Below are 17,334 nucleotides of genomic sequence, written 5' to 3'. Positions count from 1 at the left end.
GTGAAGGGGACCTCCAAGTCCTCTTAAAAGCATCAGCGGTGAGGGGCTCCCAGGGGGCTCAGTGGGTGCAGCATCTGCCTCCGGCTGAGGTCATGATCCCGGGGTCCTGGGGTCGAGCCCCGACTCAGCGGGAAGCCTGCTCCCCCCCGCCTCTGCTCTTGCACCCGCGCGCTGTCTAGTAAGAGAAAGTTCTGAAACAGCCGAGCAGAGAGGGCCGCGTGCCAGCTATGTCCGAGTCCCTGCCCAACCCGTACACCCGGTCCACGCGGCCAGCGGCACCTGTCAGGAAGTGCAGAGGTGGCCCGGCGGTCACACCCCCTGGCCCTCAAGAACACAAGTGCTGGCGCTGCGGGGTGAGGGTCTGTCCCTGGAGGACCAGTCCGTGGAGTACACCAGCTCAAAACCACCACAGGCTGCTCCCGGCCTGAAAGCTCTGCTCCTTCTGCCTCTGCTCCAGCCCTGGCCCCAGTTCTGAGACGCAGCGATGCCCCCCGATGTGTGTGCCACACAACTCACAACCTCACGATCCCACTGGCCCTGGGGCCCCGGCACTTTGGGCAGCGAGGACGCGCAGTGGCCATCAGCAAGCAGGCTGCTGGACGCCGCAGGGTCCTGGGTTAGTTTCTGATGCTCCGTGTCTGCAATGTTTTAACATCCTGGGGGCCTTGTTGGCGGGATGCGGCCCCCACCCTCCCAGGGACAGTCAACAGCTGACCCCAGAGCTCACCTTGGCGTACGCAAACCCACCAACCCACAGCCCACACTCCAGCCCCTCCTCTACCTGGTTCTTGCACGCCAGAGAGCACTTCCTCTGCCTGGCGTCCCCCAGGCCCAGCACCGCCCCCCCCCCCCCCGCCCCGCGCCCCCCCGACCCCCCCCCCCCCCCCCCCCCCACAGCCCGGAGCCTGCTGAAACTCCACTCCCCAGCCCACTCACGCCCGCAGAAGCCCCGGCTTCTCTCTGCGTCTTGACCGGGCCTGGGGCTTCCCCGAGGAGCCCTGAGCGGCGCGGCACGTCTCCGCCCCTGGGAAACACGGTGTGCGGCCCACTCTCCTCTCCAGGCAGCTGTCTCGAGGTCTGTCGCCCAGCTCCCCTGACTAGAGCCAAGCACAGGTATTCAGACAGGTGCAGCACGTGGCTTCTCAGGTCAGAAGAGGAGTCTCGTCAGCAAGCGCACTCCCGAGTGAAATGCTCGCTAGGCATGGCTACCTGCGTGCCGCGGGACAGGTGGGCTCACGCAGAACCCACCCCTACACCACCATGCCCCGCGCTTCTGAGGTGGTCCTGCCTGTGACCTGTGACGTGTCCCTTCCATGGGGCCACTCTGCGGGCAAAGCCAGCACTTCCTGGTGCCACCTGCCTGCACACAGAGCCCGGGGGGGGGGGGGCGTGCCCACACGGCTAGGGGATCGCATGGCTAGGGGGATGGCACAGAAGTGCAAGTCATGCTCCCCAAGCAGCCAAGCCACCAGCGCCCTCGCCCCGTCTCACTCCCGCGAGTCTGACTGTGCGAGTTCCGGGGACACCCCATCAGCATTTGACACTGAGGACACCCGGGGAAGGGAGGAACCCCACACTCGGAAGACTTGGTAAGGATTTATTCTACGTCCTTCCGACAGCACACACCTGACAGGGCACTCCATGGAGCTCCTGTCCCAGGGACACTGGACCCTTCAGCAGACCGACTGTGAGGATGGCGTTTGGGGCACGATCAGACACCCGTGCAAACAAGGGGACGATGCTCGGCCGTCCCACCCATGAACTATGTGCGGGGGCTACACAACAGCCTCAAGTCCCCACGAGTCCCTCGCACGTCCGAGCAGGGTATGCACGTGCAGGCACTCGTGAGAAGGACCGACGGCGTCCGGCGTGCTGACGGACTGTCCCACGCTTCCCACGACCACCGCCCTTCTCAATGCAAGGTCCAAGTGCACCTGTGTGGGGGGCAGCACAGCCCCCGTGGAGCCCTGGGTTCTGCCAGCACGGCTGACATTCAGGACCCACCCCCTCCCCACCCCCCGCTCTCTGCCCCTGGCGGCCGCCTGCCCTGTTGCTTGGGGCTGCTGTCCATACCCTGGCGGCCCCCCAGGTCAGGGCTGGGGTTGCCGCCCGCTGCCCCCAGCAGGTGATTCCTGGGGCAGAGGTCCCCGTCTGCACAGGGTGTGGCTGCCACCTTCCCCTCTCTCGTCTCCGCCGCCAGACTAGCCGTCGGCCGCGACTCCTCAGGACTCGCAGTCCTGTGCCCTTGCTTCCTCTTGTACTCCATGATCTGTTTGTGGAGCGCCTCATGATCGATCCCACACAGACTTGAGCACGTGGCAGAGGTCGGGGTGCCTCGCGGAGCAGGAGTGTCCCAGGCCCTGGCGCCGCTGGAGAGAGAAGAGGCACCCGGTAAAGCACGAGAGGCGGCAGGACTGTGAGAGCCTAGGGCCACTGCTCCTCCCCTTCCCGCCTCCACTTGCCAGTGGGCTGCCCGCATGCGAGGGAAGCTGGGCCGTAGGGCACTGGGCTCCCCGGCCCAGAGCCCCTCTGCTAGTGCTGCCGGAGCCCGCGGGCGGGACAGGCCAGCACCGTCCCACGCAGCCCTTCCACGAGACGGGTTTTCCATCTCTTTCCCCAGTTAGACATGGCTAGTGTGTGGGGCCCGTTTCACAGAATTACAGCTGCAGCCTTTTAGATCTACCCCGCCGGTTCCCCGAGAAACCAAAGGAAAATATCTGACCTGGTATGACCCTTTCAAAACCCAAATTTGACCAAGTCATGCCTCTCACCCCTTTCCTGATCAGCTCTGGAAGGTCTCACCCCCACAGGCTGGGCTCCCCATGGCTTGGGGCCTTCACTCCTGCTCCATGCTCCTGAGGCTGGAGCCTGGGGGTCCCGCCCGAGGTCCCGACAGGCCCCCGGACGCAGAGGCACTGGTATTAAGGAGCAGAGGCTGAGCGCCGGCGAGAGCTCTTCCCTCGCCTGCAACAGCCCCCAGCTCGATCGTCACGTCTCTTTCTCAGACTGGGGGGGCCTGACTGAAAACCAGCGCTGCCCCCACCCACCCGCCTACCAACCCGCCAACCAGACCTTCCAGACCCACGACTGTCTGTGACTCCCCGGAGGCCTCGTCCAGCAGAAGGCGAAGAGCCCACTACGTGTTCCCAGACCCTGGGTGCTAGGACAGGACATAGTGCACCCAAGAAAACCGTGCTGAGTGGACAGAGAGGCTGAGGGAGGGCCAGCTGCCCTCCCTTGATGAGTCGCTGCGGCAACCAGAGGCCTTCCCAGCCACCATGCAGCTGCTGCTACTGGGAACGGCCACAGGCCTCTGACAGGCTGGGGGCCCCGGCAGGGTCGGAGGGCGTAACACACCTGCTGCAGCAACCCGCAGCCCCACACTCGGACATCTGTCCGAAGAACCAAGGTCACGTCCCCACGTACCCGATGTCGTCTTGCACGGAGTCTTCTTTCTCATCCCGGGGTCCCAGATCGGCCACAGCCAGCAGCCGCTCAACCTGAGGAGGAGGGACAGAGGGTGAGCCGGTGAGCCCCACCGCCCCACCCCGGCACCAGAGCCCGGCTCTGGTGGGCCACGCGCAGCCGCGCCGTGCTGGCTCGGACACGGGCCTCGGCCGAGACCTCCCGGCGGTGGTGCTTCCACACATCACCCACGTACCGTCCCGTGTTCTCTGACGACCCACGGGAGCCTTCTTCAAACTGCACTTAGAGCCTGCGAACGTCGAACTTGTGAAAAAGTCAGGTAAGCGTTAGCTCAAATACCTAATTCCTAAGGAAGTGCAGAATAGTTCAATTTTGCCACAGAATTTGTGTTTGCAGAAAGAAAGCTTCCCGGCCCAGTGATAAAGTCACAGTCACGCGACTCCCAGCTCCACGGGGGCCGAGGGGACTCAGTGGAAATGAAAGCTCTCCTCGGTCGGGGCAGCGCTCAGAGCCCAGCTCCCTGGACACGGAGGGCAGCTCACCCCCTCACCCGCCGCCCTGCACACCCAGGACGTGTGCCCGAGACCCCACCCTGCGGTGCGGCACGCCCAGGGCGGGACCAGGGCCCGCCATTCCACAGCAGCACAAAGCGCCATCACAAACCGAGGATGCGCCAATAAAAATCACAAATGTGAAAAGCAGAACCAGGAGAAAAAGTCAGTCCACAGAAAAGACCAGAAACAGGACCAACAAAGCCACAAAACAAGCACTAACTGGACGTCTCCCGGGTTACTGCTCGCACCTGCCAAGGGACCTGTGCTGGACACACGGACGTTCTGCACAACTCCACACTGCATACCTTCAAGAAAGGCCCGAAGCCTGGAACAGACTTCACCAAACAAAGAATGGCCAACAGGCGCATGGCCAGATCCCCCCAGTACAAGTCGGCACACACACGCACGTGTGGCCGCCAGAGGGGCCACCACAAACGCAGCAGGACTCCTGATGTCTGCCGGGAGCTCGCGGTGGCCCAGACGGTTCCGTCCCACCAACAGCTCCGGAAAGTCAGGCACGCCCGCCACTTCTACACACTGACCTAAACACGCAATGATGAACCATGTGTACACACGGTTCCCAACACCTTTACTCACCGCTGCCAAAAACCAGAAGAGACCAGTGTCCACGAAAGTGAACGGGTCACTTAGCAGTAGGGAACCCCTTACACGTTACAGCGCTGAGCAATAAAACCCGGTGTCTGCCTCTGTCTGCAGAGCTCCAGGAATCTGAACAGGAGAAACCACCTGACAGCCGCTGGTTGGGGGGGCCCCGCGGGCAGGGGTGTGGGGGCAGGGGCGGGGCAGGGCACAAAGGCACGCCGGCGGCCATCCCTGCGCACTGCCTGGAAATCAGGCGTCACCAAAACTTCTCTTTGAAGCCTTTACCGAGCACCCCATGTGAAAGCAACCAAATCCCGACGTGTCCCCTCACGCTGCGGGGACGGGAGGCTCCGTGCCGACCTCTGAGACAGGACATGGGCTGCTGGGACACCCTCTCCAGGGAAGGCCCAGGCCCGACTGAACAGGAGCTGGCAGCCCGCGTGGGCTCTCCTGACACCTGCTTCTCCAGCCAGAAGACAAGCAAACACGTAATAAATCACAAAGCCACTATCACAGTTTACGCATTTCAAGATTTTACGTTTTTCCCTTTAAAATCGTGGTAAGATCAACCTTTTTTTTTTTTTTTTTAATTTATTTATTTGACAGACAGAGATCACGAGCAGTCAGAGAAGCAGGCAGTGGGGGGCGGGCAGTAGACTCCCCACCGAGCAGAGCCCGATGCGGGACCCCATCCCAGGACCCTGAGATCATGACCTGAGCCAAAGGCAGAGGCTTCAACCCCCTAAGCCACTGAGGCGCCCCTAAGAACCTTTTGAAAACCCTCTGATTGGAATGGAAGACACGGGGAAGCACACCAGTCGTTATGTGCGGAGCCCAGGGACACCTCCCCAGTGGACTGCACCCCCGGGCGTCCCCAGCGTCCCAGAGACAAACCCAGGAGCCTCTTCACGTCCCCCCCACTCACTTGCTTCCCCAGATGCAGCCCCCAGTTTGACTCCCGTCACCAGAGATGAGCCACACTTGGCTCAACATCCTGGAAACAGAACTGCAGGGAGCACGGCCTGTTCCCTGGCTCTGCATCACCTGCGAGGTGAGGGGAGCTTGTCCGCCCACCCACCTGTGCCCAGGGGTCTGACCCGTGCCCAGGGGTTCCGACGCATACCCGGGGATCTAACCTGTACCGGGGAGTGTGACGCATACTGGGCGTCTAGGAGCCTGACGCATACCCAGGGGTCTGACGGAGGGATTCCTGCCGCTGGCACCCTGGGTGCGTCTCTGGGGCACACAGTCAGTTTAAGCGGCAGCGTAAGTGTGCCCTCAGCTCCCACTGCTAGCTGCTCGGCCCACAGCACGGAGGGGGTCCCGCGGCGTCTCTCTGGCCCGCTGTCTGCTCACTAGTGGAAACCCCTGGGGGAAGGGCGAGCCCGGCCTCTGTGAGGTTTTCTGTGCCGCTGGGCACCACTGCGTGTGTTTACGGCACACCGGCACCCTGAGCACGCTTGAGGCAGAGCTCATCCCTGCTCTCTCCCAAGTGTTCCAGAGAAGGCAGAGTAAGCTGCCGCAACCACGGCCCGCCCCCCGCGCCTGCCACCACCGGCAACTTTTCAACGTGTGCAACCAACACAAGACAGAAATAAGCTGACAGATACAGAACTCCAAGTTTCATCCAATACCCCCATTCCAAAGGCACGCGTCTATCCAAACTTCTTTACTACAGACTGACCTTAACCCCTATTTCAAAACACGCGGCCCTGACTTATGCTAGAGCCAATCATGACCGTGCCCTCAGTGAACAACCTGCCCCGGCCAGAGACCCCCCACGGCCCTGCAGCCTCTGCTTGCTTCTGACTACAGAACACGGACACCTGAGGACAAGAAGAGCAGAAGCTTAACCTTCTCGGACCCTAGCACAGCAAGGACACAGGAGGACAGGCGCTGGGCAGGCCCAGGTGGTCTCCGTGGCAAACAGCCCACAGCACACTCTCTAGGGACAGAAGGGCTCTGGGGTGCTTGGGGCACTCCCTGCACCTCCCTCCTTCCAACGACTTTTTCTACAAAGGAGCCCACAGAGCCAGACGGGCTCTACCTCCCCAGAGAGGGACCAGCCATGAGGGAAAGGACTCTCCCTGTCGCCGAGAGGTACCGCCTTCTGCCAGCTCCGCCAACCGTGCCTGGGTGAGTCCTGTGCGCGCACAGACCCAGCGCACCCCACAACCTGGGTTCTGCCCGGCTCTCTGAAGCTGGCGCTGGCCACGTCACTCTTCTCGTGAGAAAACCACGCCTCTGTCAGGGGTTTAACTTGTACGATACCTTCAGTATTGCTTAAATCACGAATAACAAAAAATGAAAACATCCTGTTAGATTGGTTTTCCTCTGTGGATCTAAATACCACCTGGTCCTGGGGCGCCTGCGCACCTGACCCTCGGTTTCGGCTCAGGTTGTCATCTTGGGGTCATGGGACTGAGCCCCGAGTCAGGCTCCGCGCTCAGCGGGCAGCCTGCTTAGGATTGTCTCTCTCCTTCCGTCCTGTCACTCCCCACCCCCGCTCACATGCACCTGCCCTTTCTCTCAAGTAAATCTTTAAACTAAATAAAAAATTAAAAGCAAAGAAAAAGACACTATTTAGTCCTGTGGTGAGTAACAGCTACCTGGCTATACCATCACGACTGCTACTGACTGGGGTTTTCATAAATTTTTTAAAAGTATAACACACCTTAGTAACTACCGTTAACTACCACCCAGAAAGAAAGCACACGTAACCTTACAGCCTGTAACCTTCGTAATTAACTTACAATTAACAGAATGTAAATTCAGTGTAAGTAACGTAGGTCAAATCCGGAGAGAAAGGCAGTTTGTAAGTCAAGAAGCGGACACGTGGTTTCCTAGCTAGAGATTTAGTGGTAAACATTAAAGACCAGGAGGAGTGGTTACCGCTGGGGAGTCTGGCTGGGACAGGGGCCTGGGAGCCTCACTTTCCGCTTAGACTCTTGGAGACTGATCACTCCTTGTAACTACACCCACGGTCGTTCCAGCATCTGAAGATGAACTACAACATCTGACTCATCCGGTCAGCTTGTTCCTCGCACGGAGTTCCTGCAGAGCCGTTACCTCTGCCAGAGCTGCGTTTCCCTTGTCCCGAATGAACACAATTGGCGGCACGTTCCTCAGGGTCTGCTGGGACATCAAAAGGTGCCTGGAGAGAGACGGTGCAAACGGTGCGGTTTAGCAGAAAGGAAAATACACATTCATCTCATGGAATAAAACAAGGGATCTGCTATCACGTTATTCAAACCCGAAAACTCAGCACCAGACACCTTCCTTCGCCCACTGCCACACCACACCAGGAATACGGAACACATCGTAACTGCTTCACTGCCCAAACGCAACTCCTGAGAGCCTTACGAGCACCCTGATATTGGCCTGGATGCCTCCTGGGCATCGCAGCGGCCACGGGCTGCATGGTTTGGGCGTGAGCAGTGGGCCCCGGCCTCATTCCTCCACTCGGTGGACAAGGCCAAGACTCAGGCTCCGAGGGAGACGCGCAGCCCGTGTGCACGGCCGCTCATGCAGGCAGACGGACGCGAAGCAGCAGCATTAGCACCGTGCGAGGGCACTGCTGGGACAGCCTCTCGGCAGTGACAACAGGTCCTGGGACGCAATTATAGCCAAGCCTTTACTCTAAACCTCAGCTCAGCACAAGAGCCGGGAAAAGGGATGGTCTGTTCAGCTGGGTTTTCTGATGACCTAAAACTAATCAGAAAATAATACTGTTTTCGCCAACACTTGTTGGAGATCTTTCTCCTGTTACTGTTAACAAAGGAAAAATCAGATGAGCGCTCTCTGATGGAGGAGACTCCTCGGGCCTCCTGGGACAGACGTTAGGAGAAATGAAGCAGACGGTACGTAAAAACACCGGTTCCGCACAGGACTCCTCCCCTTCTCCGAAGAACAGAGTGCGATGGACTCGGGAGAGGTGAGGGGCAGAGAACGGGGAGAGCACGCATTCTGAGCACCGGCTGGTTAGGTTTCTGCGTTTCCTCAGACCGAGGAGGACACAGAGTCACCCTTTACTGCCGCCCAGCGCCACAGTTCTCCAGACGTCTGGTCTCAAGACCTCTTCCTACCGGTAAAGATCACCGAGGACAGCAAGGAGTTTCTGTCAACATGCGTCGTATCTGTGCACATCTAGCACACTATAAATTAAAACTCAGAATGTGAGGGGCGCCTGGGTGGCTCTGTGGGTTAAGCTGCTGCCTTCAGCTCAGGTCATGATCCCAGGGTCCTGGGATCGAGCCCCGCATCGGGCTCTCTGCTCGGCGGGGAGCCTGCTTCCTCCTCTCTCTCTGCCTGCCTCTCTGCTGCTTGTATGTGCTCGCTCGCTCTCGCCAACAAATAAATAAAACAAAAAATAATTCAGAATTTGAAAAATATGCATTAGTTCATTTCAATAACAAACTTACAAAGTGGTCATGTGGATTTTTTTTAAAGATTTTATTTATTTACTTGACAGACAGAGATCACACGTAGGCAGAGAGAGAGAGCTCAACCAACGGAGCCACCCAGGCGCCCTCAAATAAGTAACTCTAAAAAAAAAGGGGAGGGGCTTGAACTTTATCACTGGTGACAAAACAGTCCATTGTTTTCCCTGAAGTGACAGTTTCACTTTGCTCATTTTAGAGGAAACGTCTGCCAACTGCCCACATCTGAAACCGCGCAGCGAGCCCCTTGTTCCCGCCAGCAAACGAGTGTCTGCTTCAGCTCGGGGGCAACCGCGCCTTTTCCCGAGGCGACTGTGCCATGCCAGCACGTGCTGTGAGCTGGTGCTCACTCTCGGTGACACAGGACACTGAGATGACATGTGCCCAAGGGTCAGGACAGAATGAACTCAGTCGCTTCTGCTTATTCAGGCTGTCCTTGCGAAAAACTGCGCTGCTTTTCCCCGCGAGCAGGTAGCAGGAAGCTGCCAGGACCAGGGGGCCGTCGGCGGCCGGGAGCCCCTGGCGTCTGGGCCCACACCTTGAGAACCACTGTCCTAGGTTATGTCCCGCGTGAAAATGTAAATTACACTTGGAAATTTGAGAGTACGCTTCCCAGAGTTTGCTCAAAACCAAAAAGACGCAGGCACCACGGGGAGACTGGAGAGGCAAGCAGAAGCCAGCGGGCTCAGGACAGGGGGTCTCACCTCATGTGGGCGGCACTCCTCTGCAGGACGGCCTCCGTGCTTGCATTCTGCTTGGTGGGGACCTCGGTCCTCCAATACACACGGCAGGCGGAGAAGTCTGCGGTCAGAGACACCTGAGACCCCCCACCGCAGCCGCTGGTCACCTCCAGTGGCCGCGCTGGCCTGCACACGGCATGCAGGAGCAGGAACAGCTTCAGGCACCCACCACACCCCTCCCCTCTCGCAGGTGCTCCAGCCCGTCCCCTCGCCGCAGGCCACCAGCTCCTGCCGCCCGAATACAATTCCTCAGCGTCCCCAACCCGCTCCCACAGCGCACATCAGAAATGCCTGACCTGCAGCTTCTCAGCCTCCGTGTGTCCCTCTAGCTAAACTCAGAGCACAGGAAGGCAGGCGCGGAAGTGGCCACCCTGCACACCGAACAGCACTGTGGGTGCCCGCACCCCACACCTGGACACGCGCACCCCGTCGACACTACATTAAGTGGTGACACTTAACGGGGCTCCTGACCTCTAAGACCTCGGGACCGACGCGGGGCCTCCTCCCCAGGCACCAGGCTGCCGGCCTCGCCCGGTCCCCACCCTCTGGCCCGAGTCTACCTTGGAGAGCTGCACGTTCAGGTCACAGATCTCCTGGCTCACTTGCGGGGTGCACAGCAGTTCCGTGAGCGCTTTGTAGAGGAGGCCGTTCAGAGCCCGCAGGCGCACGTGCTCGTCCCTCCTGGTCTTCTTCGCGGTGCTCTTCGTTAGGAACTCCAGCCGGGATGGCTTGTACATCTCCGTGCGGAACAGAAAGGGCAGCGTCACCACTGCGCAAGGAACTTGCTCTAACCGAGGAGAAGGGGGCTGGGGAGGACTGCACACTTGGACCAACGAGAGCCGGCGTTACTGTCAGCCGTCTGGGCGCGTCACGCTGCGGTCCACAGACCTGGCCCCTAGACGTTACTCGCGTCCCCCCAAGGTAAAAGGGCTGTCATACATGTGTCTGCACCTAAAACAATCTTACATGGTATGAAATTCTCCTGCTTAAACAATTCAGGCTTAACATACCATGCACTTTTTCGAACAAAAGCCACTTAGTACGTAAACCCTCATGGTCTATCCGCACGTACAGACGCTGCCACCAAACGGATGTTTCCGCACTACTATTTGATAACACAGACGGCGTTCCAGGATACTTCAGGATAGTTTTTTTTTAAAGGGCACCTGGTGACTTGGCTGAGCGTCCGACTCTTGGTTTTGGTTCCAGTCATGACTTCAGGGTTGTGACATGGAGACCTGAGTTGGGCTTGATGCTTAGCGGGGAGTCTGTCTGCGATTCTCTCCCTCTCTCTCTCTCTGCCCCTGCCCCCTGCTCACTCATGCTTTCTCCCTCTCTCTCAAATAAATAAACTCTTCTAAGAAGTAAAAATCCACACTGGCAGTGTCTCTAGTCCCGCCCCTGCAGACCCAGAGTCCTCAGATATGGAAATGGAAGGACTGCCAGGCTGGGGCTCTGCCCACTTCTGGACGCCTACGCCCACGCCCACCAGAGCCTGAAGCAGCCCCTCCAAGCTGACGGGCACTTACCAAGTGAGACCCCAGGGAAGGACCTTCGTACCAAAACTTCTTTCTATGGGGAGAAAATAAACGGTGACACTGGTGGCAAATTGAGGAAAATACAGATCAACTCAACAGTACGATACCCCCATCCTTCCTAAAGGGCTAAACTTGCGCACAGAAACGGATGTTACCGCAGGACTAAGAAATTCAGAATTCTAATCAACACAGGCTGTGGGGGAGACAGAAGATAATTTTAGTTCAACCTTCTAACGTTCACTCAAGGTCTACCTCCAATCCCGAAGGCAGAGAGAGCACCTCAGAACACCTGCGAAACCGCAGGCGAGCCCCATACGCGGGGTGTGCGGCCCGCACTGACTGGGCTGGACGAGGACAGCAGGTGGGGGGGGGAGCGGTCACTACTCCGTGGAGAGATTACAGATAAGCAAGGAAAGCTAGCTGCGCGAGCCCTGTGGTGTGGACTGGGGCTGGACATCAGGGTGGACTCCGGTGTCCCTGAGTAACATATACAGAGACCTTTGCAGCCGAGAGTACGTGCAGAGTTAACAAAAATGCATTTTCTGCTTTGTCAGCTGACAAGGCCTAAGGGACAGGCACCCCAGCTCTCAGATTAACCTTTTTGTAATTTAAGATTTTATTTATTTGACAGAGATCACAAAAAAGCAGAGAGGCAGCAGAGAGAGAGGGGGACAGCAGGCTCCCCACTGAGCAGAGAGCCGGATGCCGGACCCCATCCCAGGACCCTGAGATCATGACCTGAGCCGAAGGCAGAGGCTCAACCCACTGAGCCCCCCAGGCGCCCCCAGATGATCATTTCTGACGCGTCCAGCAATAACAGCGCTTCTCAGAGCACTGCCGACTGCGGGGCTGGGAAAAAGTTTCTAGGGGCGCCTGGGTGGCTCCGTCAGTGAAGCGTCTGCCCTGCGCTCCTGCGCTCCGGTCATGGTCCCCGGTCCTGGGGTCGTCCTGGGGTCGAGCCGTCTGCGCAGCGGGGAGCCTGCTTCCGCCTCTGCCCCTCCCCACGGCTTCCGCTCGACCTCTAACAAACTTTAAGGGAAAAAAAAAGTTTTTCAACTGAAAAGCCACCACAGAACCCCGAAACGATGAGCGTGGCACAGAGCACAGGACCTGCACAGAGAGCTCCCCGGGGTCGGAGACCACCGGAGCGCGGCAGGGTTGCTGGCTGGACACGCCACGTCGAGGCGCACGTACGCACCCGCAGGACAAGACCCGCACACGCGCCGGAGCACGACCCCCGCCCCGTGCGGCTGCCCGCCGGGCGTCCCCTAGAGCAGACAGGACGCCGCGCGCTGGGGGGCTCGACTCGGTGCGCCCGACAGACGCGACCTGGGGCGGCCGCCCTGGCCCGCAGCGACCGCCCGCAGCAGGCTCCGTGGCAGGAGCACGAGACGTCCCGCAACCCACACGGGGCACGCGGACAGCCCCCAGGGCCGCGGGACCGAAGCCGGGTCCAGAGGGCCTGACAGCCGGCTCGGCGGGACGCGGTCCGGAGGGGCCCTGCGGCGGGATCCGGGCTCCGGTCACCGAGCGGGCGCGGGGCCCCGGGAAGCCGTCTCGGAAAGCCGGTCTGCGGCGGGAGAGGCCGCGGACGGCGGCGCAGGGACCCTCCGCCCGGGACCCCCCGAGCCCGCGCCGGGCGCTCCGGCGCACAGAGCCGCGCCCGGGCTGCCCTCCGACGACGCCCCGCGAGGACGGCTCTCGGGAAGCAGCGGGCGGGACCCCGGACCCGCGTCCACCAGCGACAGCACCGTTACTGCCGCTCCTCCGCCGCCGCGACCGAACGAGCCGGAGCGGGGCTGCCCGCCCCGTGCGGCCGACCCGACGCCGCGCCCGGGCTCCGGCGGGGCCGCAGAGACCCCGCCCCGCCCCCGGTGAACCCCGCCCCGCGGACCCGACCCCGCCCCGCCCCCGCAGACCCCGCCCCGCCCCCGCGAGCCCCCGTGACCCCGCCCCTCGGGCCCCGCCCCTCGCGACGCGGGAACCCCGCCCCGCCCCGCCCCGCGGAGCGTCCCCCTGCACAGTGGACAGACCCCCCGCAGCTGCGACCTGCCCCCCCACCTGAAGTGAGTCGCCCTCCGCCACAAGGGCGCCGCCCCCCCCAGGGCCCCCGCGCGGACTCGGTGCGCATTACTTGGTTTTCGAAGCGAATTTCTTGAGCAGGTTCTTGCCGCAGGAGACCGGGGAGCCACGCAGGGCCCGCGCCCCGGCCGGAGGGAGAGCCCCGTGGCCACCGCGGAGGAACGCCCGGAGCCCCTCGCCAAACCCGCACCGGCGGGGCGTCACCGCCCACATGGCTGCGGCGGCAGAGCCGGCAGGGGCGACGCGGGGCGACGCAGGGGCGGGGCTGTGGGTCCCGGCGGAAGCACGCGGCGGGAGGGGCATGCGGCGCGCGGGGTCCTCGGGCGCCGGCGACCCGCGTACGCAGCGACGTCGGGGCGGGGCGACGTCCCCTCCCGCGAGGTGCGCACGGGGCGGGGCGCGCGGGGCGACGTCGGGGGGCGGGGCCTGCAGGCCCGGAGGGCGGCGCGAGCTACGGCGGGTCCGGCCGACGCGCGGGACGGGACGGGACGGGGCGGGACGGGGCGGGCGAGCCGGGGCTCCCGCAGCCTCAGCAGCCGCCCGTGCGCGCCGGACGGAGGCGACCCGGGACCTGCGGGGCCCCAACCGGCTCGACGCCCCGCGCCGCTCCCGCCCGCACCCCCGGGGCCGCCGGCCCGGCGCGAACGTGGCGCGCGGAGGCTGGCGCCGGCGGGTCGGAGGGTCGGGGACGCTGGCGCCGGCGGCAGGAGGGAAGGCGGCCCCGGGGGTGCGGACCAGCCCGGGGTTCACCCGGGGGCGGGCGTGGGGACGGGACCCCGGCCGCCGGCGCTACGGGGCGACCCCCCGGAGCCGCCCGGAGGCCGCCGCGGGAGCGAACGGCGCGCGGAGCTCTCGGCGGACCGCGCCCCCGTGCGCTTCCGTGACCCCCGCGCCGGCCCCGACAGCCTCCGACCGAGCCCGCCGGCCCCCGCGGCCGAAAGGAAACCTCAGCGGGCCGCGCGCCGGCGCCAGCCTCGGAGCCGACCGCGCACTGACCAGCCACAGAGAGCTTCGGCTGGCCCGGGGGGTGCCACGGGGACGCTCTCGGCGCCCGCGCGCGGCCCTCGGGGCGTGGCTTCACCGCAGGGCGCGGCCCTGGTTCCCGGGTGTCTCCGACCCCACGTTCCGGTCGGACGGGAGGCTGTGGAGGTCTCAGGGCACCGCGCCTCCTCCAACCCCCGTACGTGGGGGCGCGGCCCGGGCTCTCGGCACCACGGCTCGCCACGGGGCGGCCCCCACGACACCGGCCAGGCCAGCAGAAGAGGCCCTCGGGGTGCCGTGGTGCAGGCGCTCGTCCCGCAGCACGGGCCGGGCTCCCCGTGACGAGTAGCGGTGTTCCTTGGAGAAGGGACAGCAGGGGACTCCGCCCAGAGAAAGGACTGGTCGAAGGGCCGCAGAGGGTCTCAAACACAGACGCTGACCCTAGCCACCAGCACGAGGAGAGGGCAGCAGCCTGACCTGGCAGAGCCTCTTGAATTCTTTTTTAAGGTTTTTAAAAATTTATGAATTTGACAGAGAGGGAGAGATCACAAGTAGGCAGAGAGGCAGGGGGAGGGGGTAGCAGGCTCCCCGCCGAGCAGAGAGCCCCCCGGATCCTGGGATCATGACCTAAGCCGAAAGCAGAGGCTCAGTGGGTTAAAGCCTCTGCCTTCGGCTCAGGTCATGATCTCAGGGTCCTGGGATGGAGCCCCAGATCGGGCTCTCTACTCGGCGGGGAGCCTGCTTCCCCCTCCCGCTGCCTCTCTCCCTGTGATCTCTGTCAAATATATAAATAAAATCTTAAAAACAAATACTAAGGCCAAAGCCCACACGCAGCCGTCAGCCTCCATGCTCTAGGAATCTTAGGGACCCCAAACCTGCAGAAATTCTCTGGGGACGCTTGTAATTTATGTCAATGCGCCATGACTGTCCTTGCCCCCAGGCCTGACCCACGTGAGGCAGAGCCTGGAACACCCTTAGCGAGGGTGGGACCTATTCAGAAGGACGCTCCAGCCCTGCCAGCAAGGAGGTGGGCCCTACCATCCCACAGCGCGAGGGACACCAGTCTCAGCGGGAGGTGACCCCACGACTCAGACTCAGAAACAGTCGAGTCCTGGCCAACTGCAACGGCCCGCCCACAGAATCTGGTGCCCGGCTGGACGAACCTGAACTGCACCAGCACAACATGGCAACGGCGGCGTTGTTGGTACTGAGGTAACAGGATGACCCTGATGACCTCTGGGGCAGACCCCTGGACTTGCCCTGTGACTTGTTAGTGAAGCCACCAAAAAAGCTGACTCGGCAGCAGACGAGCCCCAAGCTTCTAGGTTTCTGAGTAAGTCGGTAATGGTCTAAAATCCTTGTGCTTCTTACCGGGTACGGACACGCGTCTGCTCTACGTTAGTGGTTCTCAAACATTTGGTCTCAGGTACACTCTTAGCTCAATCTTTTTGTTTTATTAAATTTTCTTTCTTTCTTTTTTTTTTTTTTTTAAAGTAGTCTGCGTGCCCAGTGTGGGGCCTGAACTCACAACCCTGAGGTCCAGAATTGCACATACTCCAACGGAGCCAGCCACGGACCCCAGGACTTCCTTACACTCTTCTTTAAGTTTTTTGAGATTTTGTTTATTTGTTTATTCGAGAGAGAGCAAGTAAGGGGAAGAGGAGAAGCAGACCCCCACTGAGCAGGGAGCCCCACCAGGCCGACCCCAGGAGGCAGATGCTCAATCGACTGAGCCACCCAGGCCCCTTCTTTACACTCTTAAAACTGAGAACCACAAAAAGCATTTTTATGGGTTTTATCTGTCCACATGTGTTGTATCGGAGGTTACAGAAACAGGAGCACAGCAGCACGCGCTGCGTTGGTTGTCCGCGACGCCGCCCGCAGGGGCACTGCCCTGCCCGTGAGGAGTGAGAAGGTCGCACATACGTTCAGTGAAGATGACGCCGACTGTACAGACCCTCAGAGCGTCTCCAGACCACATTCTGAGAACGTATGCTAAATAAGCTTTTTTTTCAGAAACGTAAGTTCTGTGGTCAGTCTTGGTAAAGTTAGATATTAAATTCGGTTGTAATGTCAGACTTCCAACGGACAGTAATTTGCTTACTAGACACACAGCTGGAGGAATCAAACCTGAGAACCGCTACCTTCATGAACGACCCCAAGATTCGAGATAAACGACGTGACGAGACCCCGGATCGATGGGTCAAACACAGAAACATGAGCGCCTGCGGGGCTCCGTCGGTGGGCCCTGGATCGAGAGCCCCGATGGGCCTCAGGCTCACAGGGAGTCCGCGTGAGGCTCTCTCCCTCGCATCTGCCCCGCCCCCGTGCCCACGCGATGCTCCCTCCCTCTCCCTGATAGACGGACAGGGCGCCCCTGTGACTCCGTCAGTAAAGTGTCCGCCTGCAGCTCCGCTCACAGTCCGGGGGTCCTGGGATCGAGCCCCGCGTTGGGCTCCCTGCTCAGCGGGGAGCCTGCTTCCCCCTGCCCACCCCTTGCTTGTGCGCTCTCTCTCCGACAAATAACTAAAATCCTTTAAATAAAAATAAAATGTCCTTAAAACAAGACACAGAAGCAAATTGGGCAGAAATAAATGTAAAATTCCACGCATAAAAGACAATTGAGAATAATTTCGATTTCTGCTAACTAAAAATCTAACACGCTGCGCGTGAACGGGCCCGCCAGCAGCACAGGCCGCGGAACGCGCTCGCGTGCAGACCACAACACGGCCTGTGCGCGGGTCCTGCGAGCACGTCCTCAGAGGACCTCCCGGACCCGAGCGCTGGAAGCGGGGCCGGGAAACGCCGCCGTTTCGGCTGTGACCGAAGGACCTGAGACCAGCTCGGATACACGGAGCCGGGGCAGCGGCTCTGAGGCTCCAGGAGGCAAACCAGGGCCACCGGGGAAGGCGAGGGTGCTTTGGCTGGACAGGAGCCAGGCCGGCCCGCCCCGCGGGGGCCGCCGTCCGAG

The 17,334-nt window shown here is 61.2% G+C and overlaps 1 protein-coding gene across 1 annotated transcript in view; it reads right to left on the bottom strand.

Annotated features, from left to right (window-relative positions):
- Positions 1 to 1,582: 1,582 nt before the first annotated feature.
- Positions 1,583 to 17,334, bottom strand: part of RBFA (ribosome binding factor A) — a 19,642-nt gene continuing 3,890 nt past the window's right edge. Inside the window, exons 2-7 of the mRNA XM_059409874.1 lie at positions 11,292 to 11,334; positions 10,323 to 10,549; positions 9,727 to 9,839; positions 7,653 to 7,737; positions 3,427 to 3,500; positions 1,583 to 2,369 (exon numbers count right to left, since the gene is read on the bottom strand). Of these exons, the coding sequence (XP_059265857.1) occupies positions 1,994 to 2,369; positions 3,427 to 3,500; positions 7,653 to 7,737; positions 9,727 to 9,839; positions 10,323 to 10,499 (825 nt within the window). The 5' untranslated portion in view covers positions 10,500 to 10,549; positions 11,292 to 11,334 and the 3' untranslated portion in view covers positions 1,583 to 1,993. The remainder of the gene's footprint in view (positions 2,370 to 3,426; positions 3,501 to 7,652; positions 7,738 to 9,726; positions 9,840 to 10,322; positions 10,550 to 11,291; positions 11,335 to 17,334) is intronic.

The sequence above is a fragment of the Mustela nigripes genome, chromosome 8 (assembly GCF_022355385.1).
Source record: "Mustela nigripes isolate SB6536 chromosome 8, MUSNIG.SB6536, whole genome shotgun sequence".
Taxonomy (NCBI): domain Eukaryota; kingdom Metazoa; phylum Chordata; class Mammalia; order Carnivora; family Mustelidae; genus Mustela; species Mustela nigripes.
Note: the sequence above shows the minus strand (reverse complement) of the source record. Positions and strands in the feature narration are given on the sequence as shown.